General features: G+C 37.0%; 3 protein-coding genes across 4 annotated transcripts; 1 reads left to right on the forward strand and 2 right to left on the reverse strand.

Annotated features, from left to right (window-relative positions):
- Positions 1-1,096: 1,096 nt before the first annotated feature.
- LOC147870060 (putative serine/threonine-protein kinase SIS8) lies at positions 1,097-9,961 on the reverse strand. Its single transcript, XM_087336506.1, has 13 exons — positions 8,839-9,961; positions 7,249-7,689; positions 7,006-7,109; positions 5,049-5,683; positions 4,919-4,959; positions 4,465-4,533; positions 4,281-4,381; positions 4,126-4,204; positions 3,950-4,048; positions 3,386-3,454; positions 3,187-3,236; positions 2,188-2,364; positions 1,097-1,748 (listed from the first exon to the last, which is right to left on the reverse strand). The coding sequence occupies exons 1-13, from the start codon at positions 9,307-9,309 to the stop codon at positions 1,670-1,672; spliced, it is 2,415 nt and encodes an 804-aa protein (XP_087192632.1). The 5' UTR covers positions 9,310-9,961; the 3' UTR covers positions 1,097-1,669.
- Positions 9,962-13,006: 3,045 nt separating this feature from the next.
- On the forward strand, positions 13,007-15,268 carry LOC147870061 (pentatricopeptide repeat-containing protein At3g09040, mitochondrial-like). The gene has a single exon (XM_087329108.1). The coding sequence runs from the start codon at positions 13,007-13,009 to the stop codon at positions 15,266-15,268; it is 2,262 nt and encodes a 753-aa protein (XP_087185234.1).
- Positions 15,269-16,873: 1,605 nt separating this feature from the next.
- On the reverse strand, positions 16,874-25,134 carry LOC147870062 (metal transporter Nramp1-like). Of its 2 annotated transcripts, XM_087336517.1 has the most exons (13): positions 24,837-25,134; positions 21,077-21,155; positions 20,930-20,970; positions 19,921-19,999; positions 19,689-19,793; positions 19,506-19,615; positions 19,228-19,409; positions 18,370-18,439; positions 18,112-18,285; positions 17,913-18,017; positions 17,682-17,813; positions 17,422-17,517; positions 16,874-17,254 (listed from the first exon to the last, which is right to left on the reverse strand). In XM_087336517.1, the coding sequence occupies exons 1-13, from the start codon at positions 24,957-24,959 to the stop codon at positions 16,925-16,927; spliced, it is 1,626 nt and encodes a 541-aa protein (XP_087192643.1). In that variant the 5' UTR covers positions 24,960-25,134; the 3' UTR covers positions 16,874-16,924. The 2 variants fall into 2 exon arrangements, with proteins under 2 accessions (XP_087192643.1, XP_087192651.1); XM_087336525.1 differs by lacking the exons at positions 20,930-20,970; positions 21,077-21,155; positions 24,837-25,134 and adding an exon at positions 20,086-20,186.
- Between the last annotated feature and the right edge of the window lie 2,438 nt (positions 25,135-27,572).

A 27,572-nucleotide genomic window follows, 5' to 3' on the forward strand; every position in this document is an offset into this window, starting at 1 on the left:
AATAAATTATATAATTTATGTAACTAGGGCATGGATTTTTGAATGATTCTTGTGTTTTTATTGATCCACCAATACCATATCTAAAGGTCACGACCACCAAACTTGAGCCTCGATTCATTTGCAATTCTTCACCAATCGGTACCAACTCTTACATGATGACTTTGCTCATTGGTTTTCACCTTAATGTTACATTATTACCAACATTTTTCAACGAATTTTGGTTTGTCCATTTGCAAGGAATCTTTGATGGAATTCAACATTTCTTACTTCGCCCTTGACAACAAGGTTGTTCCCTCCATTATATCCACATGATTTTCCCATCTTATTGTTTAGATATATGAAAACTTATATAAAACATTTATTTACATTTCCTATTTCAAGCAACAATTAGGAAACCAAAATTTTGAGCATTTCTCATCCTCCTATGTTGTACAGCTAAAGGAATTGACTCATTATCAACCATGCAACTTCCCAACATTGCCATTGCTTTTATTCCATCACTTTGCAATAAGCTCCATAGAGGGCAACATATTAGTGGATTTCAAACCTCATCGAGCATTAATTACAAAGTGATGTGAATGCACCATGCTTGCATTGATGATCATTTACTTATACATAATACAAGTGGTAGTTATGTTAATATGAGATTGCAAAATATCTTGACTAGGCTTGCATACAACTAAATATATGATTTACTTGGTGGCTTCAAACTATCATATGAATATGATTGACTAGGTCTGCATGGAACAATGAGTGATAGGGGTGCGATTTGAGAAAATGAGAGATTGCATGTGCCAAAGCTCGCTCAAGTCATTACATATAAAACCTATGACGTTAATATACGTGGAAACATGTAAGACTAGTCTAGACAGAAAGTAACATTGCCATAATGTGTGATTATATATTTCTCTTGTTACATTCAAAACAGTAACACAACAAACTAAAAATAGTTGCATACCCACCACGAAATTGGCAATTTACTACCATCAATAATTTTCAATTTTTTGAAATCACAATTCCACATTGCTTTGTACATATTATTCCCCCAAGATTGAGATTATATCTTGCATCAATGTCAGAAAATGTGAGTTACATCTGAAACAACCAGATTCTTACATTTTATAATGCAAAAAGGCATGTGTTTACAAAATAATCTTTACTTAGTAGATGCCAATCGTAACCTTTTGGGCACTTGTTCGGATGCCTGTTTGTTTCTGTTTTTTCGAATGTTTAAATACTAAAACTTTGAAGGCGTCATTTGCATATACCTTTCAAAGAAAATTGGATGTGTGCACCTCTTCCACACACCCAAAACCAAACATGTCACCAAGGGGATGGGTTCCTTTGAACCATTCATTCCCCAATATCAGGACCAATACAATCTTAATGGCTATATATATGTATATGTGTGTTTATATGTTTTACCCATATCAATACACTACACCCCCTGGTACTAATGCTCATTCTGCATTGTACAGGTTCGTATTCGTCGACCAAAGCTATTTTACATCTTCTATACGAGCATTATTACCCATTTTTGCCCATGTTATCCGACAAAAATTACCCGATACCAAAGTTCTTTGTTTGCTTTAGACAAATGCAAACAAGCAAAATTATCTGGTTTTCTTCGCTTATTTGTTTACTTTCTTTAGGGAACCATTGTTCCTTATCAGTATTTGACTAACAATCTCTCCAGTGGCTTCAGAGCAATGGTAAGCTCAGAGAATGTTGGGCGTAACCTCGACTCACTGTTCCATTAACAAAGATCAGTCAATAAAAACTCTCTTTTATCAAACTCAATCAAGCTTATCTTTATTTCCACAGAAAAAATCTAATCTCTCCTCTATTATTCTATATCATATTATAAACAAATAGAACCTCATATAGATATACAACAATGGAATAAACCAGATTAGGGAAATATTTCATTAAGTTTTTGATATATTTCCTGTTTCTAATCTTTCCTTATACAAATCTTGATCTCAATCCTAAAGCACTAAGTCTCCTATATCACTGCTGCCTCTTTAAGCTATACTATAGCATGGTTCGCTTAGGTTTTAAAATAGCATTAGACATATATACGCTTCTAACATACATCACAAATGGAACACATCGAACACAGTGCATGTAAGTGATAATGGAAAAAATTAATAGATTTGGGAGCATTCTATGATCTAGAATACAAACCTTTGCCAGCAGCTTGAAATTATTTGAGCAACAAGGGGATCCACATTCTCCGGGATATCGAGGCGACGATTCTGGAATCCAACTGCACCAACCACCTGCATCGGGTTCATTCCACTCCATGGTTGTTGTAAGGTGCATAATTCCCACAAGATGACACCAAAGCTGTACACGTCACATCTGAAAAACAAACACAGCGTGAATACTTTTTAAGTGTCCCTACAAATAAAAGTTTTGCTACAATTAATCCATAGGAGTTTTATCTGCAGGTTCTTGCCCAAAAACCAACAAGAACCTTCAAGCCTTTAATAACTAGACAAAAAATACCATTATCTACTGTAAAATTATTTGTATTTCGAAACCAATTAAGAAACAATAGCCAATGTTAGATAAAGAATTTGTAGAAAAATGAGAAAAAAAAAATACTAAACCCACAAGAAACTCAGTCTTGAAATTATCTAATTAAGCCCCAACAAAAGGAATTCAACCTCGAACTACAAAACATTACATAAAAGTAACATATCAATAAGTTAAAGTGAAATGAGCATGAGCATGCCCAAAAGCGTTTAAGATTCCCTATTCACAATACAAATCATTTGCAAGAGCAAGTTAATTGTTCCATATTTTGAAAACTCAATTAGATCCACGTCATCATTGAGGTGAGAACTTCATGGATGAGACGTCCCACCAGCAGGACACCATAACAGGATGGCTGTTGCTGAACATGATGGATCTTAATATACTTGCATCATGCCATCTATTTGAAACAAAGAGGCCATGCATTATAACTTATCTTCTATAGTTTCCAGAAAGGCTCTACAGCTCCTTCAATTCAAGATGAGAAACTGTATATGCATGTCATTAAACAGTATCCTCACATTTGAGTATCAAATTTTCTTCAATCATATATCACTCCAAAGCTTCTTTTCATAATAACTCTCTATCCAAATTTTGAGTTTGTAGTTCTTTGAAACAAAGAAAGAAAAATGAAATGCTGCTTACTTCTCATTCGAAAGCTCATTTCGAAGTACTTCAGGTGCCATCCATTCTGGCTGTAAGAAAAAAGACAACAAGAGTTTACAATCCATGTTATAAGAATAAGGGAAAACCTCAAACGGGAGAGAAGCTTGCAGCTGAGCTACAAGTTTGGAGACCACCTAAACCAAGACATAAGCCTAAACTGAATATTCGAACTACTTACAGTTCCAGCGGTTGATTTTGAAGAGAGAAATGTATGATGTTTCATGCGAGACAACCCAAAATCACACACCTGCACATTCATATTTACTTACAATACATATGGTGGTGAATTTAGGAAGAGAGAGAGAGAGAGAGAGAGAGAGAGACTCCTAAACAGTTAAAAGAAAGTATTGCAATCAGACAGAAAAGATATAAAATAAAATGACTTTTCTCAGAAGTTCATGAGTTAATTGATAGCTCAATTAATATACTGACACGCCATGCTACAGCCACTCATCTAGAGAGATTATCTCATCAGACATGTGGAGATTTCAAAATTGAACATTTTTCATTTTAAAGGAAGATATAAAATAAAATGACTTTTTTCCGAAGTTCATGAGTTTATTGATAGCTCAATTATATACTGACACGCTATGCTCCAGCCACTCATCTAGAGATATTATCTCATTAGACAAGTGGAGATTTCAAAATTGAACATTTTTCATTTAAATTTGTCTTTTATAAGAATCTCACCAGAAAACTAACCCGTATTTACACAGAATTTTCAAGATTACATAAGACAAACCTTTGCGACCCAATTTTTATCGACCAAAAGGTTTGGCGACTTCAAATCTCGATGAACAATAATGGGGTTGCTCGTGTGGAGATAATTCATGCCTTCAGCCTAAGAACAAACAAACGATCAGATTCTACAACATGTAAAACCCCAGGAAGAGCTGAAGTTGAATTCAAGAAACATACAACATCCAGAGCCATCTTCAAGCGCAATTTTTCATCAAGTTGACAGTTAGGCCGATGTAGCAATCTGAATAAACTTCCTCTGTTTCATATTCAAATCAATAAATCAGCAAAAATATAGAAACCCCTGTTAAATTCCACAAGTTAAAGAAGAATACCTTGGCAAGTATTCAGTCACAATAGAAAGGTTTGGTGGGCGTGTTACAGCACCAAGAAATAACACTACATTGGGATGTTGCATGCGTCGCATAATTCGAACCTGAAGAAGCCAACGTATATAGATGTGAACAAATCTATAATCTCTTTTTCAATCAGAACGCTTGAAGATAGGTGTCATTTTACCTCACTAATAAATTCATCAAGTGCATCCCCGAAAAAATCTTGGTCAAGAAATTTTTTAACAGCAACTTCCTGCATGCATGCCATCAATAAGGCAAAAAAACGCATTCACAATATTGGCATCAACCGACAAACGCCACAGTGCCTTTCACAACATACATTTTCTAAATAAAAGCGTTGAAACCAGACCTGCAGTCCGGCGGCAGGGTCTACGACTGACTTCAGGCAACATGAATTACGAAGCTTTTTTGTCAAGGAATAAGAAGAAATATAAAGTACTAAAAAGAATATCATCATTTTATGATGGAGTTTATAAGAAAGTTCCTACAGAGCACATGGTTATCCTTCATATGCAAATGGCTTAGTAGATTTCTACAATCTATGATATCTGCTATTCACTAATCTATTGGTGGTGCAATGAGAATCACACAAACACAAATGGAAGTTCAAGAATTACCGTCCCACGCCAATCTCCATGATGAACCTCACCATAAGAGCCTGTCATCAGTAAAACATTGAAGATCATCTTTCTATAAAGAAACAGAAAACCTACATATCTTCTTCTGGTCATTTTAACAAAACATTACCCAATCCTATCCGCTCGCCTATCACAATCTCCTCCCATGGAATTTCCCACTCTGCCACATTTTCTAGCACTGGGTCTCCTTTATTATTGACGTGTTTTTTCCAACATTCCATATAGCCAGAATTTAATCTCTCATGAATCGTTTGTATTTGAATCTCTGCCTCATCCTCATGACCCTTACTTGCTTTGTCACCACCCATATTCTCAACATGATTCCTTTGCATAATCCATTCTTCATCTAACTGCAGAGGAGCAACCATAGCTGTCTCAATGCCAATATGTGCTGGCTTTGACCTATCAACTTCATCTATCACCTCAGAAGATACATGAAGTCCAATTGCTGGAACTCTGGAAGTATCATTAGTAGTTCGCTGTTTGCCAGGTAAAGACTGAAACACTTTTGCTTGCAGCCCACTAAGAGTGTGATTTGATGGTTCTGCTGCACATTCCTCTCTAAAAGTGGAGGTGATTTTGGGTTGATTTCCACCAGTTGAAAGATTATGAGCCTTGTCTATCTGTGAAAAGAGCTCTTCAACCAGGGCAGAATTCTCAAAGAGATCAATATTGGCTGCAGTTCCAACTGATTCAGCAGGTAACAAAGTGCCAGGTGCACCCATTAAGTCAACAATATATTCCCTGCATTTCCATTAAAAATATAAACTATATTACACCACAGGCAAAACAATTTTAGCGCTTATTTTTATGTTTGTCACTTTTCTAAACTCAAGCAAGTTGTTATGCAATAGGAAAGATGAAGAGACTAACATTGAAACAAATCGACGGCTAAAAGTAATGGGTGTGTGTTTTAATTGCATAATCGTTCATTATAACTATCTTCATAAGATAAAAACCACAATAGAAAAAAATGTACTGCAGAAGTACAAGGAAATTTCTCTTTCACCAATTATTACTTGCAAAATGGTCTCAAAATCAGATTCTGATATGAAGACTATGCAAGAATTCTGGAATTGCTATAGAGAAAAAAAACAAAGACATATCACACAAAACAATTCCAAACATTGAAAGCAGAGAGTCAATTAAGAATTATGGATGGTGAAAACAAACAAATACCTTTAATGTTACAAAATGTATTATAGACAAATGCCTTAAAAGGTTCTTTGAAGCCCCTATAAGAATTGCACCTACAGCAAAGATGAGCATAAAACCAAAATCATCTAAACTACCAGAGTCATATAAATGACAGATGCCTATACAATCAGACAATTTATTGAGCATGTCCATAAATAAAGCTAGAGGTTTCGTTCAAATACAATATATGATGTAAATCGTAATTCTCAGGACACAGCATGTAGAACTTCCACAGGTAAATAAAACAAAAAAAAACACCAATATTGCTAGAATTCCATGACTAGAGAAATCCTCTATGCACAAAGAAACGTCCACGTAAGATTTTAGACTTACTAAGATTTCATTTCACATCTAGGAAGATAGAGATTGCTCCTGGATAAATTGCCAACCTGCTGGCATAAAAGACTGCCACCTTTTTTGGTATTTTTTATTGATGACTAAAAGCAGCCTAAACTCTAAAAACACAGCCAGTGTTTTAAACTTACTTCAGCAATTAAAACCTGCATGTTAATCTTCAAAGATACCTTCCATTGAGTATAGTACAAAAAGTAAATCAGCTATGAGACCTACATATTTCCGCACTTGCCAATTACTCTCTTTTAACGCTAAAGCTGAATATCAAATTGCACATCAAGGGAGGTTTGTTTGAATAAGGCCCAACTTTACAATTGCACACACGCCACCACGCATAAGAACCCAATGTGAACTAGATCAGCCCCATACCTACCCAGCCTTGGCTCCCCTGCTTTAGGACCTGGCCCCCGACCATTCCAGGTTGGTCATACAATGTCATTATAAATATTAAAATAATGCCAAAACAGAAGAAAAGTTGACACTTGCTGGTTAAAATCCCAATCACAGTTTCTAACCTCTCAGAATCTAGTTTGACAATATTGACTGCTCCTTCATCTGTTCCTGTGTAATGACTTCCTTTAACTAATCGACATGGAATGCCCACATGATCCGCCAAGACCTAGATATTGAATACCCCAATATAAACTTTAAATGTTGAATCAAATGAAATCAATTTCATTTACAAAGTTAGGAAAAGTTTGATTTTAATAGTATTGCTAGAAGCAAAATGTATTCCAATAACCCACGCTGACATATACCTTGAACAATAGTGCACGGTGTCGAGAGAGTCCAATTTTAAGACAGCCCAGTGGCAAAACAATATTGTTTATGGACATCCTCAGCTCATAGCTTTTAGTCACCCAGTTTCTAAGCATATCATTTGCATCAACAACCGGTCCTCCCATATGTTGAACAACAAGGTCTGCTATTTTCTGAACAAGCTCACTCGATTGTAGACAAATTCCACTCATTCCACAGTCAACAGCGAGGCAAAGAGATGCTTGTTCGAGATGTATAAGATCTGGGTCTATTGTTCTGTTCACCAAAACCACTTCATAGCCAAGCACGTCTGTTAAAGGTGTACTTTGAAGGTCTACCAGAGAGGGGATCTTTTCAGCAGTGCCAAAATCTGACACCACACCATAAACATCATAAAACCCATCTACCACCTTTTCATCATAGTCAAGCACATTGTAATTCTGCACAACAAATACCTTGAAAAGTTAGCTTGCTAGCAAATGGGAAACTTGAAAAGGAACCTAACCCTGTCTGCATTCAAATAATTAATCAATCACTTTCACAACAGTCCCAAATGTCAATTCCTCATGCATATAAATCGATAACATGGATAACATATAAATCAATTGGTTAACAAGTTTATATCTGAATTGCTTAGTGATCTTTAAAAAGCAAGGGTAATTTTGTTGTTTTCTTTTTTATGAGACGGTAGACTCATTCTTGAACATAGCCATAGTAACAAAGGATGAAAACAAGCTTCAGCATCAAGAAGAACCTATTGTTGATGCAAATGGTATGCTTAGAAACTGGGTAAATAAAAGCATTGTTCGTGAGTCGTGATAGTATTCTTTGATTAGAAATTGTATAATGGACTAATTTTTTCAGGACTAATCTCAATTTTTAATTTTGCTCCAAAATGAAACTGATTCATACGTTATATAAAACAAAGACTGATTTAAAACTCAGGCCCTACCAATATCATCATTAAATCAGAGCCAACACTAGTACAAGAGGAGAATGGATAAGATCAGAACATATTCCAATACTCGTTTCATGATTAGGGATCCAAACGTCCCTTCTTATGCTATACCCAGCATTGATGACCCCAAAAGATATTCATTGTTTTAACATTCAAGTAGAAGCTCAACATTCACAACACATTCCACAATTTGCATTTCAGAAAACTGCCACCATGTTGCCTGCCAGGATTGATGAAATTGGTTACCCATGGGAAAATGAGGAAGACGTTCATCATCCAACAGACAATGAGAAGTTACACTTTCAAAACAGATTTTAGAATTTGATTTATATGCTGCTAAAACACATTTCACTATTAGGGGTCCAAAATTTCCCCTTTATGTACTTTCAAAATGTATTTCAAAATAAAGCCTCCTTATGTAGTCTCTAAGCACATTTCAAAATTAACCCTCATACACAATCTCAAAAAGGCATCTCACATTTAAGTTCCCTTTATGTATTTGTGAAACACATTTCACAATTTAGTGCCCTTTATGCACACTCGAAATGCCTCCCACAATAAGGTCCCCACTATACACTCCCTTAAGTTTAAAACACATTCCACAAATACGCACTTTTCAGTGATTGCTTACCCAGTATCGATGTGCCGCAGATTCAGCAGGGTTACTTCCTGGAGACACAGGCCGGCCAAGGCTTATTCTCTTTGCAGCTCTAATTTGCAACAACTCGGGATCATCATTCTCAGCATTCTGATTTGAGACACTGAGTGCCAAAGCAAGTTGAACTTGGTATTCTTCTTCATACAAGTTGAAATTATTCTGACCTTCTAGATGCGGACTTTCAACATCACTGGTGGCCCGGGACAGGTGGGAACTTTCTGGTCGCCGTGCAGGTGTAGATACATTATTCGAAGAAGAAGAAGAAGGTCGGAAGGTATGGCGAGCATTGGTAAGCCATCCTGATAGACCCGATGATGAAGTTGATGCAGCAGAAGAATCTTGATTTTCGGTCGAGCTTAATCCTCCTATGGCTTGACTATTCTGCCCATCAAAGCCAGCCTCATGGCTCCCTCCAAGGTGAAGCTTTCGAAGGATATGTTTCATTGTCAGGAGGACACAAAAAAATGTGTAGAGTGATATGGTATGCTATGATATATGATAAGATGTGATGTGAATTTGGTATCTTATCAATTTTGAGATGAATATGAAAAGGTAGGAATTTCCTAACCCTAGCCCTAAATATCTACAATATCATAATCTTCTTCAAATTGAGAGTGGACAGAACCCGTAACTCCAAGCCTGCGTGATATAATATAATATCTTCCACAAATTGGAGCCAATCGGAGCTAACCGAGAAAACATAATGCTAAATCATATCGATAATGATATCTTATGCATATCCGAGGAAGCCAAAGCCCAGGCCCTAAACACTGCATTTTCGGACAGAGAAATTGACGATGAAGAAAGCTCACAAGCGAGTTCATAGATCTGAGGAAGAAATTGCAGAATAATGCTGCCGTGGATTTTTATATCTCTACCTCTGCTCCCTACATAGAACACATCGACCCTAAATTTGTGGCATAGAACGCCCAATGAGAACAAACCACTGCATTATTCGGGCGATGTGAAGAGAGCTCACGAGATAATTTGTAGATCTGGGGAAGGTATTGCGTCGATGTTACAGGAGACGGAGGAGGTCGCCATGGATCCTGTGCTGCTTCCTCGAGACGAGAAGAACGAATGATTTTTGCTTTGTTGATTTTTGCTTCCTTCCCAAGGTATCTCTGAACAATAAAAGGCTTCATGGATTTCTGAAAAGTGAAATTACACAGACTACCCCTCTGGCTGGTTTCTCGATATTCCATAAAATATACCCCTCCCACTCAGTTCTTTCCTCTCCTTCATAATTTATAAATACATTATATATCTAAAGACTAAATATAATACATAATACATATATAAGTCTCTTTAGGCCCTTTCGTGTGTATGGTGCTAACAACTCCTGAAAACTAAATAAGTCTCTAAAGACTAAATATAAATTATAATACATTATATATCTAAAGACTAAATACAATACATAATACATATATAAGTCTCTTTAGGCCGTTTCGTGTGTATGGTGGTAACAACTCCTGAAAACATCCAAAATGTAATAATCCCACCGATGAATCCACTTATTAACCTTCGAATAATGTATGCCACAAGAACGAGAACTAATCATAATTCAGTATTAAAACTTTCAATCATATATGTAGGCAAGCATGTGAAACCTTCTATTAGAATCTTTAAGTGACATTAAGTAGAATTAAGAAGGGAAATAAGGAAGAAAGGGCGCTAGTCCACTCAAACACCCCCTAGTAAAAGTAAGAGATGGATCCGAGTCCCCCATCAATGTCCCATGCCATCGAGTATGAACATGGATCGTACATTGGTTTTGAAGAAGAATGAGGCGTGCATGTATTAAGCTAGAGCTTTTCTACACTATCTAAATCTTTGTCTCAAAGCACTAAAGATTATATTTGCTCAAACCATAGGCCCTTGTACGTTTCACACTTTGTTGCTTTTTCTAAAAAAGTGACCAAGTGATCAAACACTCTAAAGTTATCCCCCATTGTAGGCTCGAGATAACTCAATCCTCACCCTTTGTTCATTATGAATTAGCCCATACCTAACCCTAAGGTTAGAGAATCGCGGATACGGTTATGCTCGTAAAATATTCCCTAATCTTTGTTGTTCAATCAATTAAAGTAGGGTTGATGCCATAAAAGTTTCACATTCAAGAAATATGATGTCACTCTAAGAGAAATGCAATTTGAAGTTTGAATACCATTACTATCAATTGGTGCGTGGAACATGTCACTTTCGATGTTGATATCTCATTTATTGTATAAATATAGACAATGAACAATTCATCACATTGATGTCATAGAAATCATCGAAGTTCAAGTAAGCATTCAACTGCCCATACCCTAGGAACGCGACAATCTATTCAAAAGGCGGACAGATATATATGAAGTTGAGAAAAGTAAAAAGAACAAGTACTGACATCAACAAAACTTTAATCAAAGAGCGAACCAACAAACTAAAAATGTACTTATATCCTTCCTTCAACACAATAATACTACTTTGCATTGTTTGTGCAATCAACCCCATGATTAGTCCGCGAAAAGAATGTACAAACCAAATCAGCAAAAATTTGTGACGTGTTAGATTCACAAGCCAGCCAATCCTACTTAAAATATAGTTAGTGCATTAATTTGCAAACCCCACACGCAAAGTAATATATATCATGTCATCTAAGCAAAAAAACAAGAGAGTAGCTACTAGCAATACCCATAAAAAACAATGGCATTGTTCATAGTTGATGTAATATGGCATGTGAATTGTCAATATTTAACTTCTTCCAAAATCTTATTGGGTAGTCGTGTTTCATGCCCAAACATATAAGCAACATGACTATTGAAATGAAATGAGAAAATTATATTAGTGCCAACTCACAAGTTACAATCTTGCCATTAACTTATTTGTTATTTTGAAATTTGAAGTATTACCAAATAAAACTTGACCAATGAATACACTTTTGTTTTCTATAAATTTTGTGAAATTTGGACTATGACTTCACTAAGGTAATGAAGAGTTCACCCTTTAGTATTCCATGATTGACCATGTTTTGCTATACAAGCTAGGAGTATGTAAAATATTATCGGATGTCGGGGGAATACAACCACTCACAAATACCCCAAAACAACTTCAAAGATTGCTTTCCCATTGATTTGCGAAGCATATGCGTCAAGAAGACAACAAGAGTATGTGAGCCTCTTGTTTGAACGAACTAAAAGTACACGAGAATGTAACACTCAAGACATTCTAATGTGTAAGAGTCTTTGAATATGCATAAAAGTTTCCATTACAGCTCACTTACACATGTCATATTCTTTGGCACAAAGCAAGTGGAACATTAGGCTTCCATGGAACATGCTAGCCATCATAACATATCATTCATTATAATCTTTATAATATGTGTTTATATATGTCTATATACACACACAGTTTCATATACACCGTGTTTACATTTACATGGCTAAGCCTATCATCATATACACGGTTTGTATATGATAACCTTGTGTGCAGTTTGCAATCAATGTAGTGTGAATGTGTTTGAGAGTCTCTTAGAAATAGGGCGACATGATCTTCCATTAGGACAACTTTGAGGTTTCAAGTGCAACGATTTTACACAAATTTTACGTTATTCCAGCAATTACACTGACCAGTGGTAATAATCTCTTTATGATTGTTCAACAAGGCAATGCGCAGCTTCCCACTGGGACAACTTTGAGGTTTTTGTGATGAGATTTTAGACATCAGTTAATACACGGGATTGTGGAAACATTTTGTGTAAAAATTTCTTCACCTTTTCTCATTTATTAATGCAAGTGATCGGCAGGAAAGAGAAAACTTAATAATTCTCCTAGAGAAAGCTTATTTACTTAATTCTCCTCTGTTATCATGGGGGTGATGAGATGGCATAACTTTTGCTCTGTTTTTTCTATGGTGAACCCAATTCCACAAAAACGAGATAAGATCTAATGAAGAGATTAAAGAAGACCTAACCTATAAAGGGCAGATGGGAGGAGCATGCATACGTGCACACACAACCCTCTCTCTCTCTCTCTCTCTCTCTCTATATATATATATATATATATATATATATATGAAGAGCTAAGGACATGACTGCATTTTGCTATGGGAAACTATAGAAACCTATCAGAAAATGATTAGCAATCAAATGAATACCACCCACATGGAAGAGTTCACATTTGTGGCTTTGCTCAAGTCATGTGCCAAGCACAAGAACCTCAAAAGAGGCATAAATCTACATGATGAAATTATAAAGAAAGGATTCCTTGAAAAGAGTCCTTATATAGCCACTTCTTTGATCACCATGTATGCTAAATGTAGAATGCTTCCAAAAGCTAAGGAAGTGATAGAGATGCTTCCAAATAGAAGTGTGGTATCTTGGAATGCACTCATTGCAGGGTATGCACAAGAAGGGCAACCTCGTGAGGCTCTAAACACCTTTGAAAAAATGCAATGCGAAGGTCTGAGCCCTGATTCGGTCACATTTATATGCACCTTGAAGGCATGTGGCATTCTTAGGGCCATAGATAAAGGCAAGGAAGTTCATGACCACATTGCAAGAAGTGGGTTGTTGGGTAAGAATGTTCCTCTTGGTAATGCTTTGATAGATATGTATGCCAAATGTGGTGATCTAGCAAAAGCAAGACAAGTGCTGGATGATCTTCCAATCCGAGATGTTGTCTCTTGGAATACACTCATTTCTGGATATGCCCAAAAAGGGCAAAAGGCTTTTGAGGCAATAAAATGCTATGAGAAAATGCGTAGAGATGATGTCATTCCAGATGGAGTTACATTTATTTGCATACTGAAAGCATGTGGCAGTCTGGGTGCAATAGAGATGGCTATAGAGGTTGGCAAGGACATCCATGATCAAATTCTTAAGAGAGGATTTCTGGAGCAGGATGTTGTTGTGGGCACTGCTTTGGTGGATATGTATGCTAGGCATGGAGAGCTTGTGAAAGCTCAAAGGATCCTCAAAGAGCTTCTTATTCGGAATGTCATATCATGGAATGCACTAATCTCTGGGTTCGCAAGGCATGGGCAATGTGACGAGGCATTTGGATGTTTCAAGCGGATGCAAAGTGAGGGTATCTTTTCAGATGTGGTCACATTCATTTCCATCTTGATGGCATGTGGCCGTGCAAGAGCAATCAACAAGGGTAAGCAAATCCATGATGAGGTCTTGAATAGGGGCTTGCTGAGTAATAATACAGTGCTTGGGAATGCTTTGGTGGATATGTATGTGAAATGTGGTTTTCCAGCCAAAGCACAAAGAGTACTAGATGAGCTTTCCATGCGAGATGTCATCACTTGGTCCTCGGTAATTGCTGGCTATGCCCAACAAGGACAAGGGCTTGAAGCATTGAACTGTTTCGAACGGATGCAAAGTGAGGGGTTCTCTCCAAATGTGGTCACATTCATTTCCACGTTGAAGGCGTGCGGAAGTGTTAGAGCCATTCTGAAAGGTGAAAAAATTCATGAAGATGTTACCACCAAGGGTTTACTAGAAAAGGATATTGTTCTTAGCACAGCTGTGGTGGATATGTATGCCAAGTGTAGTAGGATGGTGAAAGCTCGAGGGGTCCTCGAAAATATTGCCACCCGAACCACGGCTACGTGGAATGCCCTGATTGGAGGATATGCTCAACTAGGGCAATGCCATGAAGCATTGGAGTGCTTAGAAGAGATGCAAAGAGATGGCTTATGCCCTGATGTGGTTACCTTCATTTCTATCCTCAAAGTGTGTAAAAGCACAGGAGCCATGGAAAAGGGCATACAAATCCATGAGGAGATTTTCAATAGTGGCTTGCTATTGAAGCATCTCATGCTTGGCAATGCTTTGGTGGATATGTATGCAAAATGTGGTGCCCCAGCCAAAGCTTTGCAACTGCTTCAAGAGCTTCCAACCCGAGATATTGTTGGTTGGAATGCATTAATCTCTGGATATGCACAACAAGGGCAAGCCAAAGAAGCCCTAAAGTGCTTTGAACAAATGCAAGAGGATAAGATATCTCCGGATGATGTTACACTCTCGTGTGTTCTAAGTGCATGTGGTCACTCTGGACTCATAGAGGATGCCCAAATTGTTCTGAACACAATGATAAGGGAGTATAGTATCCTTCCAAACCTAGAGCATTATACTTGCATGGTGGTGGCTTTTGGATACAGTGGGAGGTTTGATAAGGCCCTATCGGTGATACATGCGATGCCATCGTTGGATTACTTGGTAGTGTGGCTTGCGTTGTTAGGCTCTTGTAGGAAATGGGGAAATGTAAAGGTTGGGAGGTTAGCCTTTGATCAATCAGTACAACTAGATAATACATGTACAATAGCTTATGCTCATATGGCTAATATCTTTGCAGTGTCTGGGATGCACAAAGATGCACAAAGAGTTGAAGCTATGAGAATGAAATATGCATGTTGATTCATATGACAACTACATTAAAAAAAACTTCAATAGCATGAGAAGGTGGTAGGTTCGATAAGGCCATGTTGGTGAGACAAGCAATCCCATTGTTGGACTATTTGGCAATGTGGCTTGTACTACTAGGTGATTATAAGGAACGAGGGAATATGAAGCTTGGGAGGAAAGCTTTTGATTAGGCAATGTTCTATATAATGCTCGTACAATATCCTTGTGGCATTTGAGGCTCACAAAGTATTGACTCTATGAGAATGAAGCACACAATGTTGACAACTTCAATATCATTAGAAGACTGTCCTGATGTGTTAAAACTAAAACTCCTAAACGTTAACTTGTTAATATAGCTGAACCTATTCCTCAACTGCTTGTTGAAGGCCTTCCCATAAGTTTGTGCTGCAGGCGTATTTACTTTTCATTGAAGTGCATTGCTAAGACTTGTTGGAATATTCACATGGTTCTTTCATTTCAATGAGCCATGCAGCTCTATTGTAAGTGATATATGTGTGAGTGTTATATTACCATCATATATATGAAAGAAACAATAGAAATATTGTATTAACATCTCTATGAGACCCAACAATGTTTGCACTAGTAATAACATATGCTATCCCATCAAAATCTGAAACAGCACTACAAAATAGATGTATGACGACATGCAAATTTAAATATCATAATGCTAGAGCATTACACTAGATGCTTGGCATCAATCTTCATGTCATAGGGAGAGATCAAAAGCAGTGATGGACTAGATCATGCACTAATGCCCACATCTCAATCTTCCTGTATCACATATGCAGCATAATTTGCAAATGGATAAAACTTAATAAATCTGTGCTGCACATTTCGTTATTGTGCATTTAATTCCCTATTTCGTTGCAACACTATGTAGTGGGTGGGTGGGTGTATCTTCATGATATTCCATATCAAGGATGCATTAATTAGACCAATTGGACTACTGAAGCAAAACCATAGAACAGAAATAGAGAAACAATGACATTGAGGCAGACTCCATCCACTGATGGTTTACTCATAAAATGTAGATTTGTGCAGTGTCCACATGTAAAGGCTTTGACTAATATGTATGTTACATACAATCAGGTTTTATTGTTTTCCTCTTATATCAGATTTTTGTTACAACCGATCTAGTAACCCTCGAAATTGAGTAAAAATGCTATATTGCTAAACCAATCGTTAAATAATGTCTAATGCCTCAATTTCAATACTTTAGCTGCAGTGTATACAATGGACAGATACATTTAGCTGCTCTGATACTTGTGCTGCACATCTAAGAATCTCTTCCTGGGAACCAGAGAATTAGAAACACTTGGTACAAAGTATTTTTGGTGATAGATCATTCTCACTCATGTCAAGTTTCCATAATGAAAACGAGAACATGACAAAGAACACAAGTTTGCGCCTACAGGAAAACTTCTAAATGAAGGAACTTCCATCTTACACAAAATAATTATGTGTTCATCTACCTACGTATGGTATGTTCACATCTGATTTGATCCACACTCATAAGAATATATGATGTATGTGCTTAAAAATCACCTCTTGATTTTTGGGCAAAACCTCTTGCAAAACACACCACCTCTATAGTGCTTTTTAGAAAGAAAAAGAGAGATTTTTTTGATTGATAATGATTTCTCCTATTTATTTTACACTTAACTGGCTTGAATTAACAATGGTCAATGGCCTATGATGTTCATTCATCTCAACTGAAAGAGACTTTTCATCCTCAAAAGGATCAATCATTTCTTGCATATCATGCAAAATGTATGTCTCTGTTCTATCGTTCCTCAATGCAAGGTAGCCTATAAAGCTGGCATATGCCAATAAACCAATAGAACCCAAAATTCCAATGGCCCATTGAATTGGTTTAAATCTTGTGCTCGTATGGATCCAATAAACACATTGACTTGAAAGGTAGAAGAGGTTAATGAGGATTATACAGCTACCAATGCTCCAAGCAAGGCCAGCAACCTATCCAACACAAGTAATGCACGTATATGGCTTATCTTCTTCATACTTCAGATAACAAATACATGATTTTCTGGTATACAGTTCATACGTAAGCCTTGAGATATTAATGAAGCCCAAAGTAGTACTTTTATGGATATATACTTTTAAAACAAGGGAATCAAGATTACCCTTCTCGAATTGGCATGGCACCCCATCTTCAGACTGTTGCTTGTGAACTTCAAAAGAGGAAGAAGCGCAAAAGGCAATTCAAATGACAGAATCATCTGTGAAAAATCGCAGCAGGAATAGCATTTCCAATCAATCATAACAATATTTTAGCAAGTGACCAAATAATCCCTCCAGAAAAAGAGAGAACAAATTGGGACAAATTTCTATCTAGAAGAACATTACATTATCAAACGAATCAAAGGTATCTAAGAACCCCTACCGAAGATACAATGATCAATTTTCCAGCACCACTAGGTCCAGCAATGAGTGACACAATAAGGCTGGGTACAATTGCTACACATCTGGTTAGCATGTTTCTAATCCATGGAGAATATTTCAGTTGCAAAAATCCCTGCAATTTCAGACAAAAAGGAAATCTTATGGCCAAATAAACTGAGATTTTCAACGTTCTACTTTGTATGTCCTGCATTAACATAGAATACACACCTACCTGCATAACATATTGGCCAGCGTAAGTTCCAGTTATTGTAGAGCTTTGTCCAGAGGCCAGCAATGCAATCGCAAACACAGTAGAACTCCATGAACCCAAAGAATTCTGTAAATCGAAGTGACATGATCATATTCAGTGTGCCCTCGAGAAGCTTTTGCATACATTTAGTCCAAGAACAATGGGCAAGTTATAACGCTACTTTCAAAAGGAAGGCAGCACGATTAAGATCGAGGTCTTTACAGTTCTCTGCATCCTCAGTAGAAATGTTTGGACTGCTGCAGACAGCTCCACTAACAGAAACCACGGCAATATTTATGATAAATGACACCAGCAAAGCAAAACAACATTCTACAAGGTTGTATCTACACCCATCCTGCACAAAAAAGGAACTGAATTAAAATAAGAATCTGGGACTGGAGAATGTTTTTCACAGATACGCTCTTTGAATGCAAAATACCTTGATTCCTTGGACAGTTCGAGGAGTCTTCCTTGTTAAAACCAAAGCGGAATGAAGATAAAGGTTGTGACTGTAGCAAAATGCCGAAAGCGGTGCAGTGATTTAAAACAAGACTATTTCAAATAATTAAATATTCCAACATGTTTGAAAGAGAATGATTAAAGTAATGGTAAAACTTGCATAGGGACTACCAAATGTTCAGTGATTTAAAATGGAACTTTTCTGTTAATTAAATATCCCAACATGATTGAAAGAGAAAAATTAAAAAACTGGCAAAAATGCATAGAGACAACCAAAATGAAATTCATTGAATCTATCATCTTTGCAATAATTTCAGTTAAAGGACAAAAGTCACACAGAAAAAAAATGCTAGACATGCTAGTGTATGTTCACATTAAATCATTGATCATGACACAAGATGAATAATTTGCAACAGATGGTTACAATAGGGACACATAAAAATTAGGAGGTTGCAAGATGCTGGAGCTCTGGCAACAACCCAAGGTTAATCTCTAGAATCAAGAAGGAACAATGCCAAAACATTCGAGTTCAGGGCAGTAATTTACAGGGCATACCATATCATTTAACAGAACAATATCTATGCATTGTTTATGACTTGAGAAGCTAAAAAGCCATATGACCAGTCTAACAGTCAGAGTGGAGCTTCTATAAGAGTATTGATACAGGTAGAAGGTCAGCACTCCATACAGTAAATAGAACATCTTTGGAGAATGATACAACTCATGCTATGCATGGATAGAGCAGATGGTTGTATTATAAGCAAAAACCTCTTAAATGGTTAAAAATCCGCATTACGTTCCTATACATAAAAAATAACGCATGGAAAGCAAGACTTACGGCATGACCATTGCACCCAAAAGAGAAATGGCGATTGCAAAAGACCCATCTCCTTTCAACTGTGGAACAATGAGTCCATACATAATCTCTGTATAAGAGGGTTCTGCATAGTGCAACTCCAAGAAGAAGCAGCATGCGATAGTCAAAACCAAAAAGAATATGAATACTTCCAACTTTCTCACCTACAACCAACACCATTATATAGAAAACAAAAGTTGGTAAAATACTGAATAAACTTTGTTATAAAATTACCACCAAGATTTGAGCATAGGAATCACCCCATATTGCTGTAAGCCAAGAAATATTAGAGTGCTAAAGCCTGTCAAGATGACTCCGATCCACAATTCAATATGGAATAGCATATTAAGGGCATACGCTGTCCCAATTACTGAAAAATAACGCAATTGTAAGCTGCATAATCATGACAAAATCAAGAAGAAAGCAAACAATAGAAGACTGACCTTCAGGAATGTCACTTGCAACAATAGCTAATTCTGCTAAAACCCATAGAATAAAGTTTGTCGATGGTGGGTACTCTGCCCTGCAATGTTCTGCTAAATGCTTTCCTGAAACCAAACATGATCTTTCATATCAAAAACTATCAGCATCCTTGAGAAGTCTAGATGAATCACAAGAATCAATGCATTGACAACTATCCAGAAAACCAGATCAGAACCACATGAAAAAATTGACCTGTAACAACTCCCAAGTTAGAAGCCAGAGATTGCACAACTGCTCCTGCTATGGTTGCTATCAGAAGTACCCAAAGAAGCTGCAACACCAATTGAATTAAATCAATCAAAATGGAACACATCTCCTATATTCACATCAGTGATGTTGTGAATAGCATTCAATTACCTGTCTGAACATAACTGTTCGGTTCTATAACAGTATACTATCTCTTTTGTTCATACTTATACACTTTGCTGCAGTCATGCATCTCGCGCATATTTTTGATGCCACTCATGATGTGTATAGCCTAGATCAAGGTCACAAATTCACTATATCTATGCAAAGTTTCACCAACTCTGCCTCCCTCTCGTTCTTTTATAATGGATTACTAGCATCTACATTATGGCAACATTAAGATGGTGATGCAATATTCATGACCAGTATTGTGACCTGACAGCAAGGATCGAATTTGTTATATTATCATCTCTAATGAGATGTTTCAGAGGTTAAGTGCATGCGCATGTTTTTGTCAAAATTGAAAAAGTAACTCTCATCAGAGTGGAAATTTGAACTGCTTGTATTCCTACGTTCAAATTCCATGTGCAACTTTAAAATACCTTAGCTGTAGGTGTGGGAAATGTGGGACAAGATGATGACTTTGACTGAGCGGGCAAGATGAATTGGAGGGAAAGAAAACCGTGATTTCGATGAATTTCATTGCCTTTGCAGCCTAGCTCCTTTAAAGTTCCATACATACATGTGAGGTAGTGATAAATGCAAAATTATTTTCTTGATTTATTGATCTTCTCTTTAGGAAGAGGGGTAATTTCTTAGTCCAGAAAATAAAGTCAGGTTGTTAACAGAGTCCAGTAGACTTTCAGGCAGGAAAAGACACAGAAAATGATTAAATATCCTTCCAAAAATGAACAATGCAACAATTTACATTAATCTGGATTCTGATTAAAATTTTATAGTTTTACTAGTGCTATAGGTGTTTTTCTAAATCTTAAATCAGGTAAAGTTTGCATACCTCAAACTTATATTTTGCACCAGCTTGAAGGTCACTTTCAACTAAAATTTCATGAAGATGAGACAATATCAAAACTTTTGTTTTATTGTGTTCCCAGAAGCAAATCGAAGTGAGTGGATGAAAACTTTCATTTATTCTTTGACTTACAATTTCCAGGGTCCATGTATGCAATAGAAACAAGAAACCCTGGTCCAGCATATGCAAAAAGCTTCCTCAAACCTCGGTTCTGCAAATATTAAAGACAGAAAATGTTGTATATTCAAAAGTTTCTTAGACTCGCACATAGTTTTATTATCCTGTAGTTTTGCTTAAACGATTTCCAAGTCTAGAAATGGGGAACATTTAGTTCTAACAAATGCTTCCCAATAGAAAGAATTTATGTGATCCTATAGTTAAAGACATATTACGCCTCTTGGACTTGTTTTCTGGGTATTAAACAGAAAATACTCTAAACACTTATTTATGCCTCTTGGACTTGCTTTCTGGGTATCAAACAAAAAATACTCTAAACACTTGTCTACGGCTTGTCAAAGCCATTGAAATCAAAATTTGGACAACCCTATTTGCATCTTACTTATGCATTGACATCAAAGTTTGGAAAACTCCAAACAAGGGTAAAACTACAATTATTTAATCGTCAACATGTTTTACATGTAAAAAACATGAGCAGAAAGCTGAGAGAGAGAAAGAGACAGAGCCGAGAAGAACTATACCTGAGTGTCTTCAAAAGGGCAAAATACAAAATGACTAGGAATTGCATGATGAAGTCTCCACGAAACCAAGGTTTTAATCGCATGCTCTTGAGCCTTGACCAATAAATACGTGTCCCAACCCACAAAGGATACCCAAAAGAAAGGACTGGCATGCAGTCATGAATTTTAGGACCATCTCAACTCACCTAGATCCCAAACCAGAGGCATAGTGGTTTCCAACTCCAAAGGTGCCATTCATGAAGTTTCCCAGGATTCACATGGGGTTCAAATATTCTTGCTTCCCCTAGGGACCTAATCACCCAGTCCATGTCCAATGTCCAATGTCCATAGAAGGTATTATCCTTGTGTATTTATAAAATCAGAAATTTTGGGCAGAAAAATAATGGCAAAATCCATTGTGAATCATCCTTCAAAATGTTTTACCATGCAGGAGGTCCCATAGGCAATATCAGGGTGGAAACACGCCTACAATACCTTCATGCAGTGACAAGTGTAATGAACTTTACATCCCAAGAACAAGTACAGGTCTACTGCAAAGGAGGGTATACACCTGCATAGTCAACAGTCCTGAAAATCTCCGATTTTGCTGCTCCAATCAGTCAAAAAGGAAGATGTTTAATAAACTTTAAGCAAAGTATGTTTACTAGCCCATGCACCTGACGGTGGCTCAAATTTCACTCTTCTCACTATTTTACTGGGTGAACCTGTTGAATGTAGGATTTAAATGCATAGCCTGGCCTCCACCAGACAACCTTACCAGCTGAGCTATATCCCTCCTCTTTCACTCCTTATTTCATCTGCTCTATATAGAAATTTCATGACCTTCAGCTTCAAGAAATTTCATGGCCTAAGCCTTCAACCTTGCAATCATTGTTTATATGTAGAAAACAGGGTCGTATATTATGCATACCGAAATTCCTTCAAAATTGCCATCCGTCCTAATTCTGACTGAAGTAAAAATCACAGTATATACATTCTGACTGAAGAAACTCAGCATGGCTATATCCCCCAAAGAGAAATGTTTTGTGCTTCTTGAGAAAATTACATGGTAAATTCATCCTTATTTCTCGATTACTACAATATTACCATTTTTCTTTCTTTCTCAAGGATGACCAAGAGCATTTTGGGAAACAGCACAAACTTGTGAGTACTGCATAGTTTGTCTCTTACGCTTAAAACACTAGTGTTACGATCTCTTTTTGTGGGTGCAGTTACATTGTAGCAGGTAAGGAGTGATGTTACTTTGACAATCAAGGGAAACCTATCAGATACCCCACATTAAGTAACATATGGTAGAGGAACAAGTTATTGTGTATCACCTGCTTCAAGCACAAGATTATGACGTCGATAAATACTAGAGATAGGTCCATTAATATAGGTTAATTCTAGATGACCATATCCAGAAACATAACCTAAGGTTGGATTTATAAAGAGCTAGCTTAGTTTGGAAGGTGTGACACCTCATTTTCCTTGTACTACAGAATCATATAAGCATCTCACGTGAAATTTATATCATTCTGTACTATTTCCAATAGCACACCTTTGCACATCTGATTTGTCCTATAGACCAATCTGGCCTTAATAATAAGTGTTAAACTTGTTTCCCTTTTTTCTCTTTATCACCTCTCTATCAAGAGAGGTTCCTAGAGTGCAACAATGTGATGATGGGTTCCTTGAGCTTCTTAGTGTACACAATCTCCAACCAAGGCATGTGCTAAATGCCTTTAACATGAGACTTAAGGTGAGATGCCTACCACTAAACAAGGTACTAATCTTCTTGACATATAGGTTCCTACTTGCTTGAAAGCCTATTACCAAAACTTTGTCAAAGATCGCCACAGCAGAGTAGTACCTCACTATAAATGCCAAAATCCAATATTCACTCAACAATGTTAATACTATAATCCTCAAAAAAATTCAAATGTCAGAAGAACCATGTTAAGTACAGGTACGTGAAGGATCTACAAGGCTAGGCAAAAGATGAGACACCAGGAGTGGAAGTGGGAGTGGAAGTCGGAGTGGGAGTAGGAGTGAGGTGGGGGTGGGGGTGATTGTGGACGAACAATGCTCGTGAACAACTTAACTATTGCTAAATTCCAAGGTCTTATACTTCTAAGGAAGTACTAAATGGAAACATCTGAAGAGATTTGAGATCTTCCCAAGCCATGATGGTATAATGACGGCACAGGATAGAAGACAGAGGCTATTCAGTTCCATTGTGCGTTGGACAGAGAACACATCCGCACCCGGAGATTAGCGTGATGTCAATTGCTTAATTTGGATCGTGATTCTCACACCGCACATGATGGTACAACAATGGCACAGGATGGAGGACAGAGACTATTCACTTCCATTGTGTGTCAGACAAATGACACATCAGTATCCAGAGATTAACTTGATGATGTCACATCAGCATACCCACAATGAGGGTCGCATCATAATCAGTGGAACTTAAGAAGCTTGTGAAACCTCAGCAGTCAAATAATTACATGCCTTTGGCATCACAAGATGTCGTTGACATCTATAAATTGAAGATGAAAATGGATGGAGTTAAATTGATTAGTTATCACTTTCTTTTGTTGTACTGCACACAGAATCATCATGTTCGTTTTTCCTCTCATTATGATGGAAAATTGAGGTGATCTAAACTGATTCTTAAACCCAATTCCAAGTTTCTGTAACCCTATTTCCTTTTCCGAAATTTTGCATTAGCATGACCCTGCCAAATTCTGCAAATTTGAAGAAAAGGAAAAATGAGAAACTGATTTTTCTATTTCTTAGAAAACTATCCACATCGATTTCTTGGTAACCATATCCTTTGTTCTCCCTATATCTCTTTATTGGCATGATCTGACACCTGAAATGTCTGAAAAAACTTTAAAAACTTCAGATTGGATGAGTAGAACAAAAAGAGATATCCCACACTTATTTCTCAATAATCCTAAGCTTAATGATTACTAAGATGTTTGCATTATCATGATCTTCTAAGTTCTGAGATGTCTGTTATATTCCTGATAACCCTAACCGTACCCCTAATGCTTTTGAAAAACGTTGGCCAATACCATGATCATCTGAGGCCTGAGCTGTCTGCTAAGACCTCATAAAAACAGAACATTTAGAGTAGAAAGGATGAGAAAAAGAAACACGCAGAGAGGGAGAGATTATTATTATGATTGTATTGTTATTATTATTACCAGAGGAATCTCTACTTGCAAGTCTTTGACAGGATCACCTTTGTGAAGACCAGAAGAGTCTTCTTGATTGACAACAGGTTCATAGCGTGATCTATTGGGCGGTCCTTCCTTCTCGGGTTCCATGGAGAGAGAGAGAGAGAGAATCAGGAAACACCGTGAGGGGGCGTGGTGTTTTCTTTTTCTCTGCCGTGACTATTTCCTACAAGAGGAACAGAAATACAAAGATGAAGAAGAAGAAGAAGAAGAAGAAGAAGAAGTAGAAGATCTTGGGACCTCGACAATTTCTTTCCCAAACACTTACACTTCCAACTCATTGAAAGCTTTTAGTTTACACACTTCCTGAGTCTGTGTCTCTTTGTGTGTGTGGGTGTGTGTGTGTGAGAGAGAGAGAGAGAAAGAAAGAAAGAGAGAGAGAGATATAGAGAGTAGCCAGTGTCCGGACTCGATCCATGCGCCTTTGTGTTCCAGTTCTGTGATGTACCTGTATTGTCTTATTCTTTGATTTGATCGTTCCATATCACCCCCACCTCCCTCTCCCAGTTAATGGTTTGTGTCACTATTGCTTATGGTGCGCCTGGATATTGTGTGTAGAAAAAAAGGCCAAATGATGCTCTCGTATCCTCTAAGATGTTTCCCAATTAATGGTTTGGGTACAGGGTTCATATGACATGTAGCTTGGCATTTGAAATTTCCAGTTGTCGCCACAAAGTGACCCCCAAATGCATGATGCGACCTCAAGTTATGTTGAGAAGAATGATTAAAAAAAGTTAAGTGTATGAAAAATTTGAGAAAAATGTTGGAATCGTTAACACACCAAACAATTTGGGATCTTGGTGATCCCGTCACTGAAGTGACCCCATAGGTTGAGTCCCAATAACCAAATTGATAACAAATGCATGAGTTTGCAATATCGATCATCTAGAATCTAGATCATATGTATGTCTTTGATTATTGGGTAATGTATATTGTCCTTGAAGTGTTTATCGTTGTAGATAAGGGCACACTTTTTCCAAGTGTGACCAAGGAAGCAACTACATGCATTTTGTTTGATTAATGACTTGTGGTGCCAAAAGCAACATAAACTCACCGAGTTGCAAATGCGAGTAGTGAGAGATAAACCTTAGTTCAACACAACCACTATGTAGGCAATGAGAATAAGGAATGGTCCTTCAAAACAAAAGAGATGGCAATCCTCTTCACAATCAAGGTGTTTAATTGAGATTTGTACAACAAAATATTGTAGTATATGGTTTGGAAGGGTAACATTTATTGACCAAAGTAGGTTGCACAAAGCTCTTACTTTATTTATCATGATGTAGTGTTCTTGCATTTAAAAGTAGGTTGACACATTGCTTTTCTACCAAGATTTGAGGGTTTGAACAATTATTTACATTCATGTTTTGTTTCACAACCATAGATCACTTAATTATCCACGTCTAAGAATGTCTAAGAGAGTGGTAATGTTGTTATAATCGCGATGTTCAACGTGCTTGACATGCATTCATTCCAATTGTGGTTGAGAAAAGTTGCACCTCAAACTATATTATTGCCTTGTTTGCAGTCCAATATCATTTTTATCAAGTATTCATACGTGTGGATAGTCATTCTAAAGGCCTAACATTGCCAACAAATACTTATTGATTCACAATATGTTAGCACTCGAGACATGACCAAAAGATGAGGTAGATTGTCCTTGGGGTCTTGTGTATTTGACTCAAGCTTATGACATGAGAATGTCTTGAACAAATTCAATGTCCTAATATATAAAGATGACAATTTGTGTTATAAACACCACCACGTTTGATAGGCTAAATGTAAGGACCGACAATAATGCTTGTAATACTCTATTATTAGCCAAATGAGACACGCTATGGATGCACTCTCATCAAACTACTATAAACTTAGTACCGTAAGAAATGGATCATGGTTGTGGCCTCATGTGAGCGATGTAACCTTTAAAACGTTGTCTTAACTTAGAATGTAGGTTGGAAATCGCTTTTGCACTATTGGGAATGATAGTTATAACTTATCATTTATCATCGGGTCCCCCACATTATTGATGCATATATCAAGCCTTATACAACCAACCACAATGTTTCCATACTTCTTTCATCACATGCACCCTACTCTCAGGAGACTCTGGCTTAGGTTGACTTTAAAGATAGCCATCGTGGTTTTTAAAACACGTGGATCGTGCTTAACTTTGGTTAGCATAAGAGAACAAAACTAAAACTTTGACCTATTTCTAACTATTGTTATTACATCACAAAACGTAATGTGCAATTCGATCTTCAAGTGACCGAATATATGGTATCCATCAAGATCCGATAAAAGTATAACCCGAGTCAAAGTTTAACCGTGTGTAGGAAAATATTCTACCTTTAACCTTTTTCCAAGTTTTAAAGGTGCCCTCTACCATCATTATATATAAATAGGAGATTATGTGATATTGTTCTCTCTCCGTCTATATGGAATCAATTGAAAAGGTACTCTAGGGTCAATTGTCACTCTCAAACATTGTTAGGCATATAAGTATCTTCTGTACTCTCTAGTCAAAATTATCTAGGAGCTAGATGTAGGAAGAAAGTCTCACCTTTTCTCTACCTAACAGTGTGTATGGATCTTTTGAAATGTGAGATTTCTTAGTATATAACCACACATTTTATATTTTTCTTTTCGAATCTAACCTTACTAGTTTGCTTCGTATATGTTGTATGTGCACCTATTCGTAGACCT

Source organism: Azolla caroliniana, unplaced genomic scaffold (assembly GCF_043228905.1).
Source record: "Azolla caroliniana isolate FFs.n. ecotype wild unplaced genomic scaffold, voAzoCaro1.0.p SCAF_1, whole genome shotgun sequence".
NCBI lineage: Eukaryota > Viridiplantae > Streptophyta > Polypodiopsida > Salviniales > Salviniaceae > Azolla > Azolla caroliniana.

Excerpts from the sequence above, each read along its gene's own strand:
- LOC147870062 (XM_087336517.1), bottom strand. The coding sequence starts at position 24,959 with ATGGAACCCGAGAAGGAAGGACCGCCCAATAGATCACGCTATGAACCT. Across the intron at positions 20,000-20,929 it reads GTGCAAAATATAAGTTTGAG|CTTCTTTGGGTACTTCTGAT; the intron begins GTATGCAAACTT and ends TTGGTGTTGCAG. Across the intron at positions 19,794-19,920 it reads TAACTTGGGAGTTGTTACAG|GAAAGCATTTAGCAGAACAT; the intron begins GTCAATTTTTTC and ends GTTTGGTTTCAG.
- LOC147870061 (XM_087329108.1), top strand. The coding sequence starts at position 13,007 with ATGGAAGAGTTCACATTTGTGGCTTTGCTCAAGTCATGTGCCAAGCAC.
- LOC147870060 (XM_087336506.1), bottom strand. The coding sequence starts at position 9,309 with ATGAAACATATCCTTCGAAAGCTTCACCTTGGAGGGAGCCATGAGGCT. Across the intron at positions 7,110-7,248 it reads ACCGTGCACTATTGTTCAAG|GTCTTGGCGGATCATGTGGG; the intron begins GTATATGTCAGC and ends TTCAATATCTAG. Across the intron at positions 4,382-4,464 it reads TTGATGAATTTATTAGTGAG|GTTCGAATTATGCGACGCAT; the intron begins GTAAAATGACAC and ends TGGCTTCTTCAG.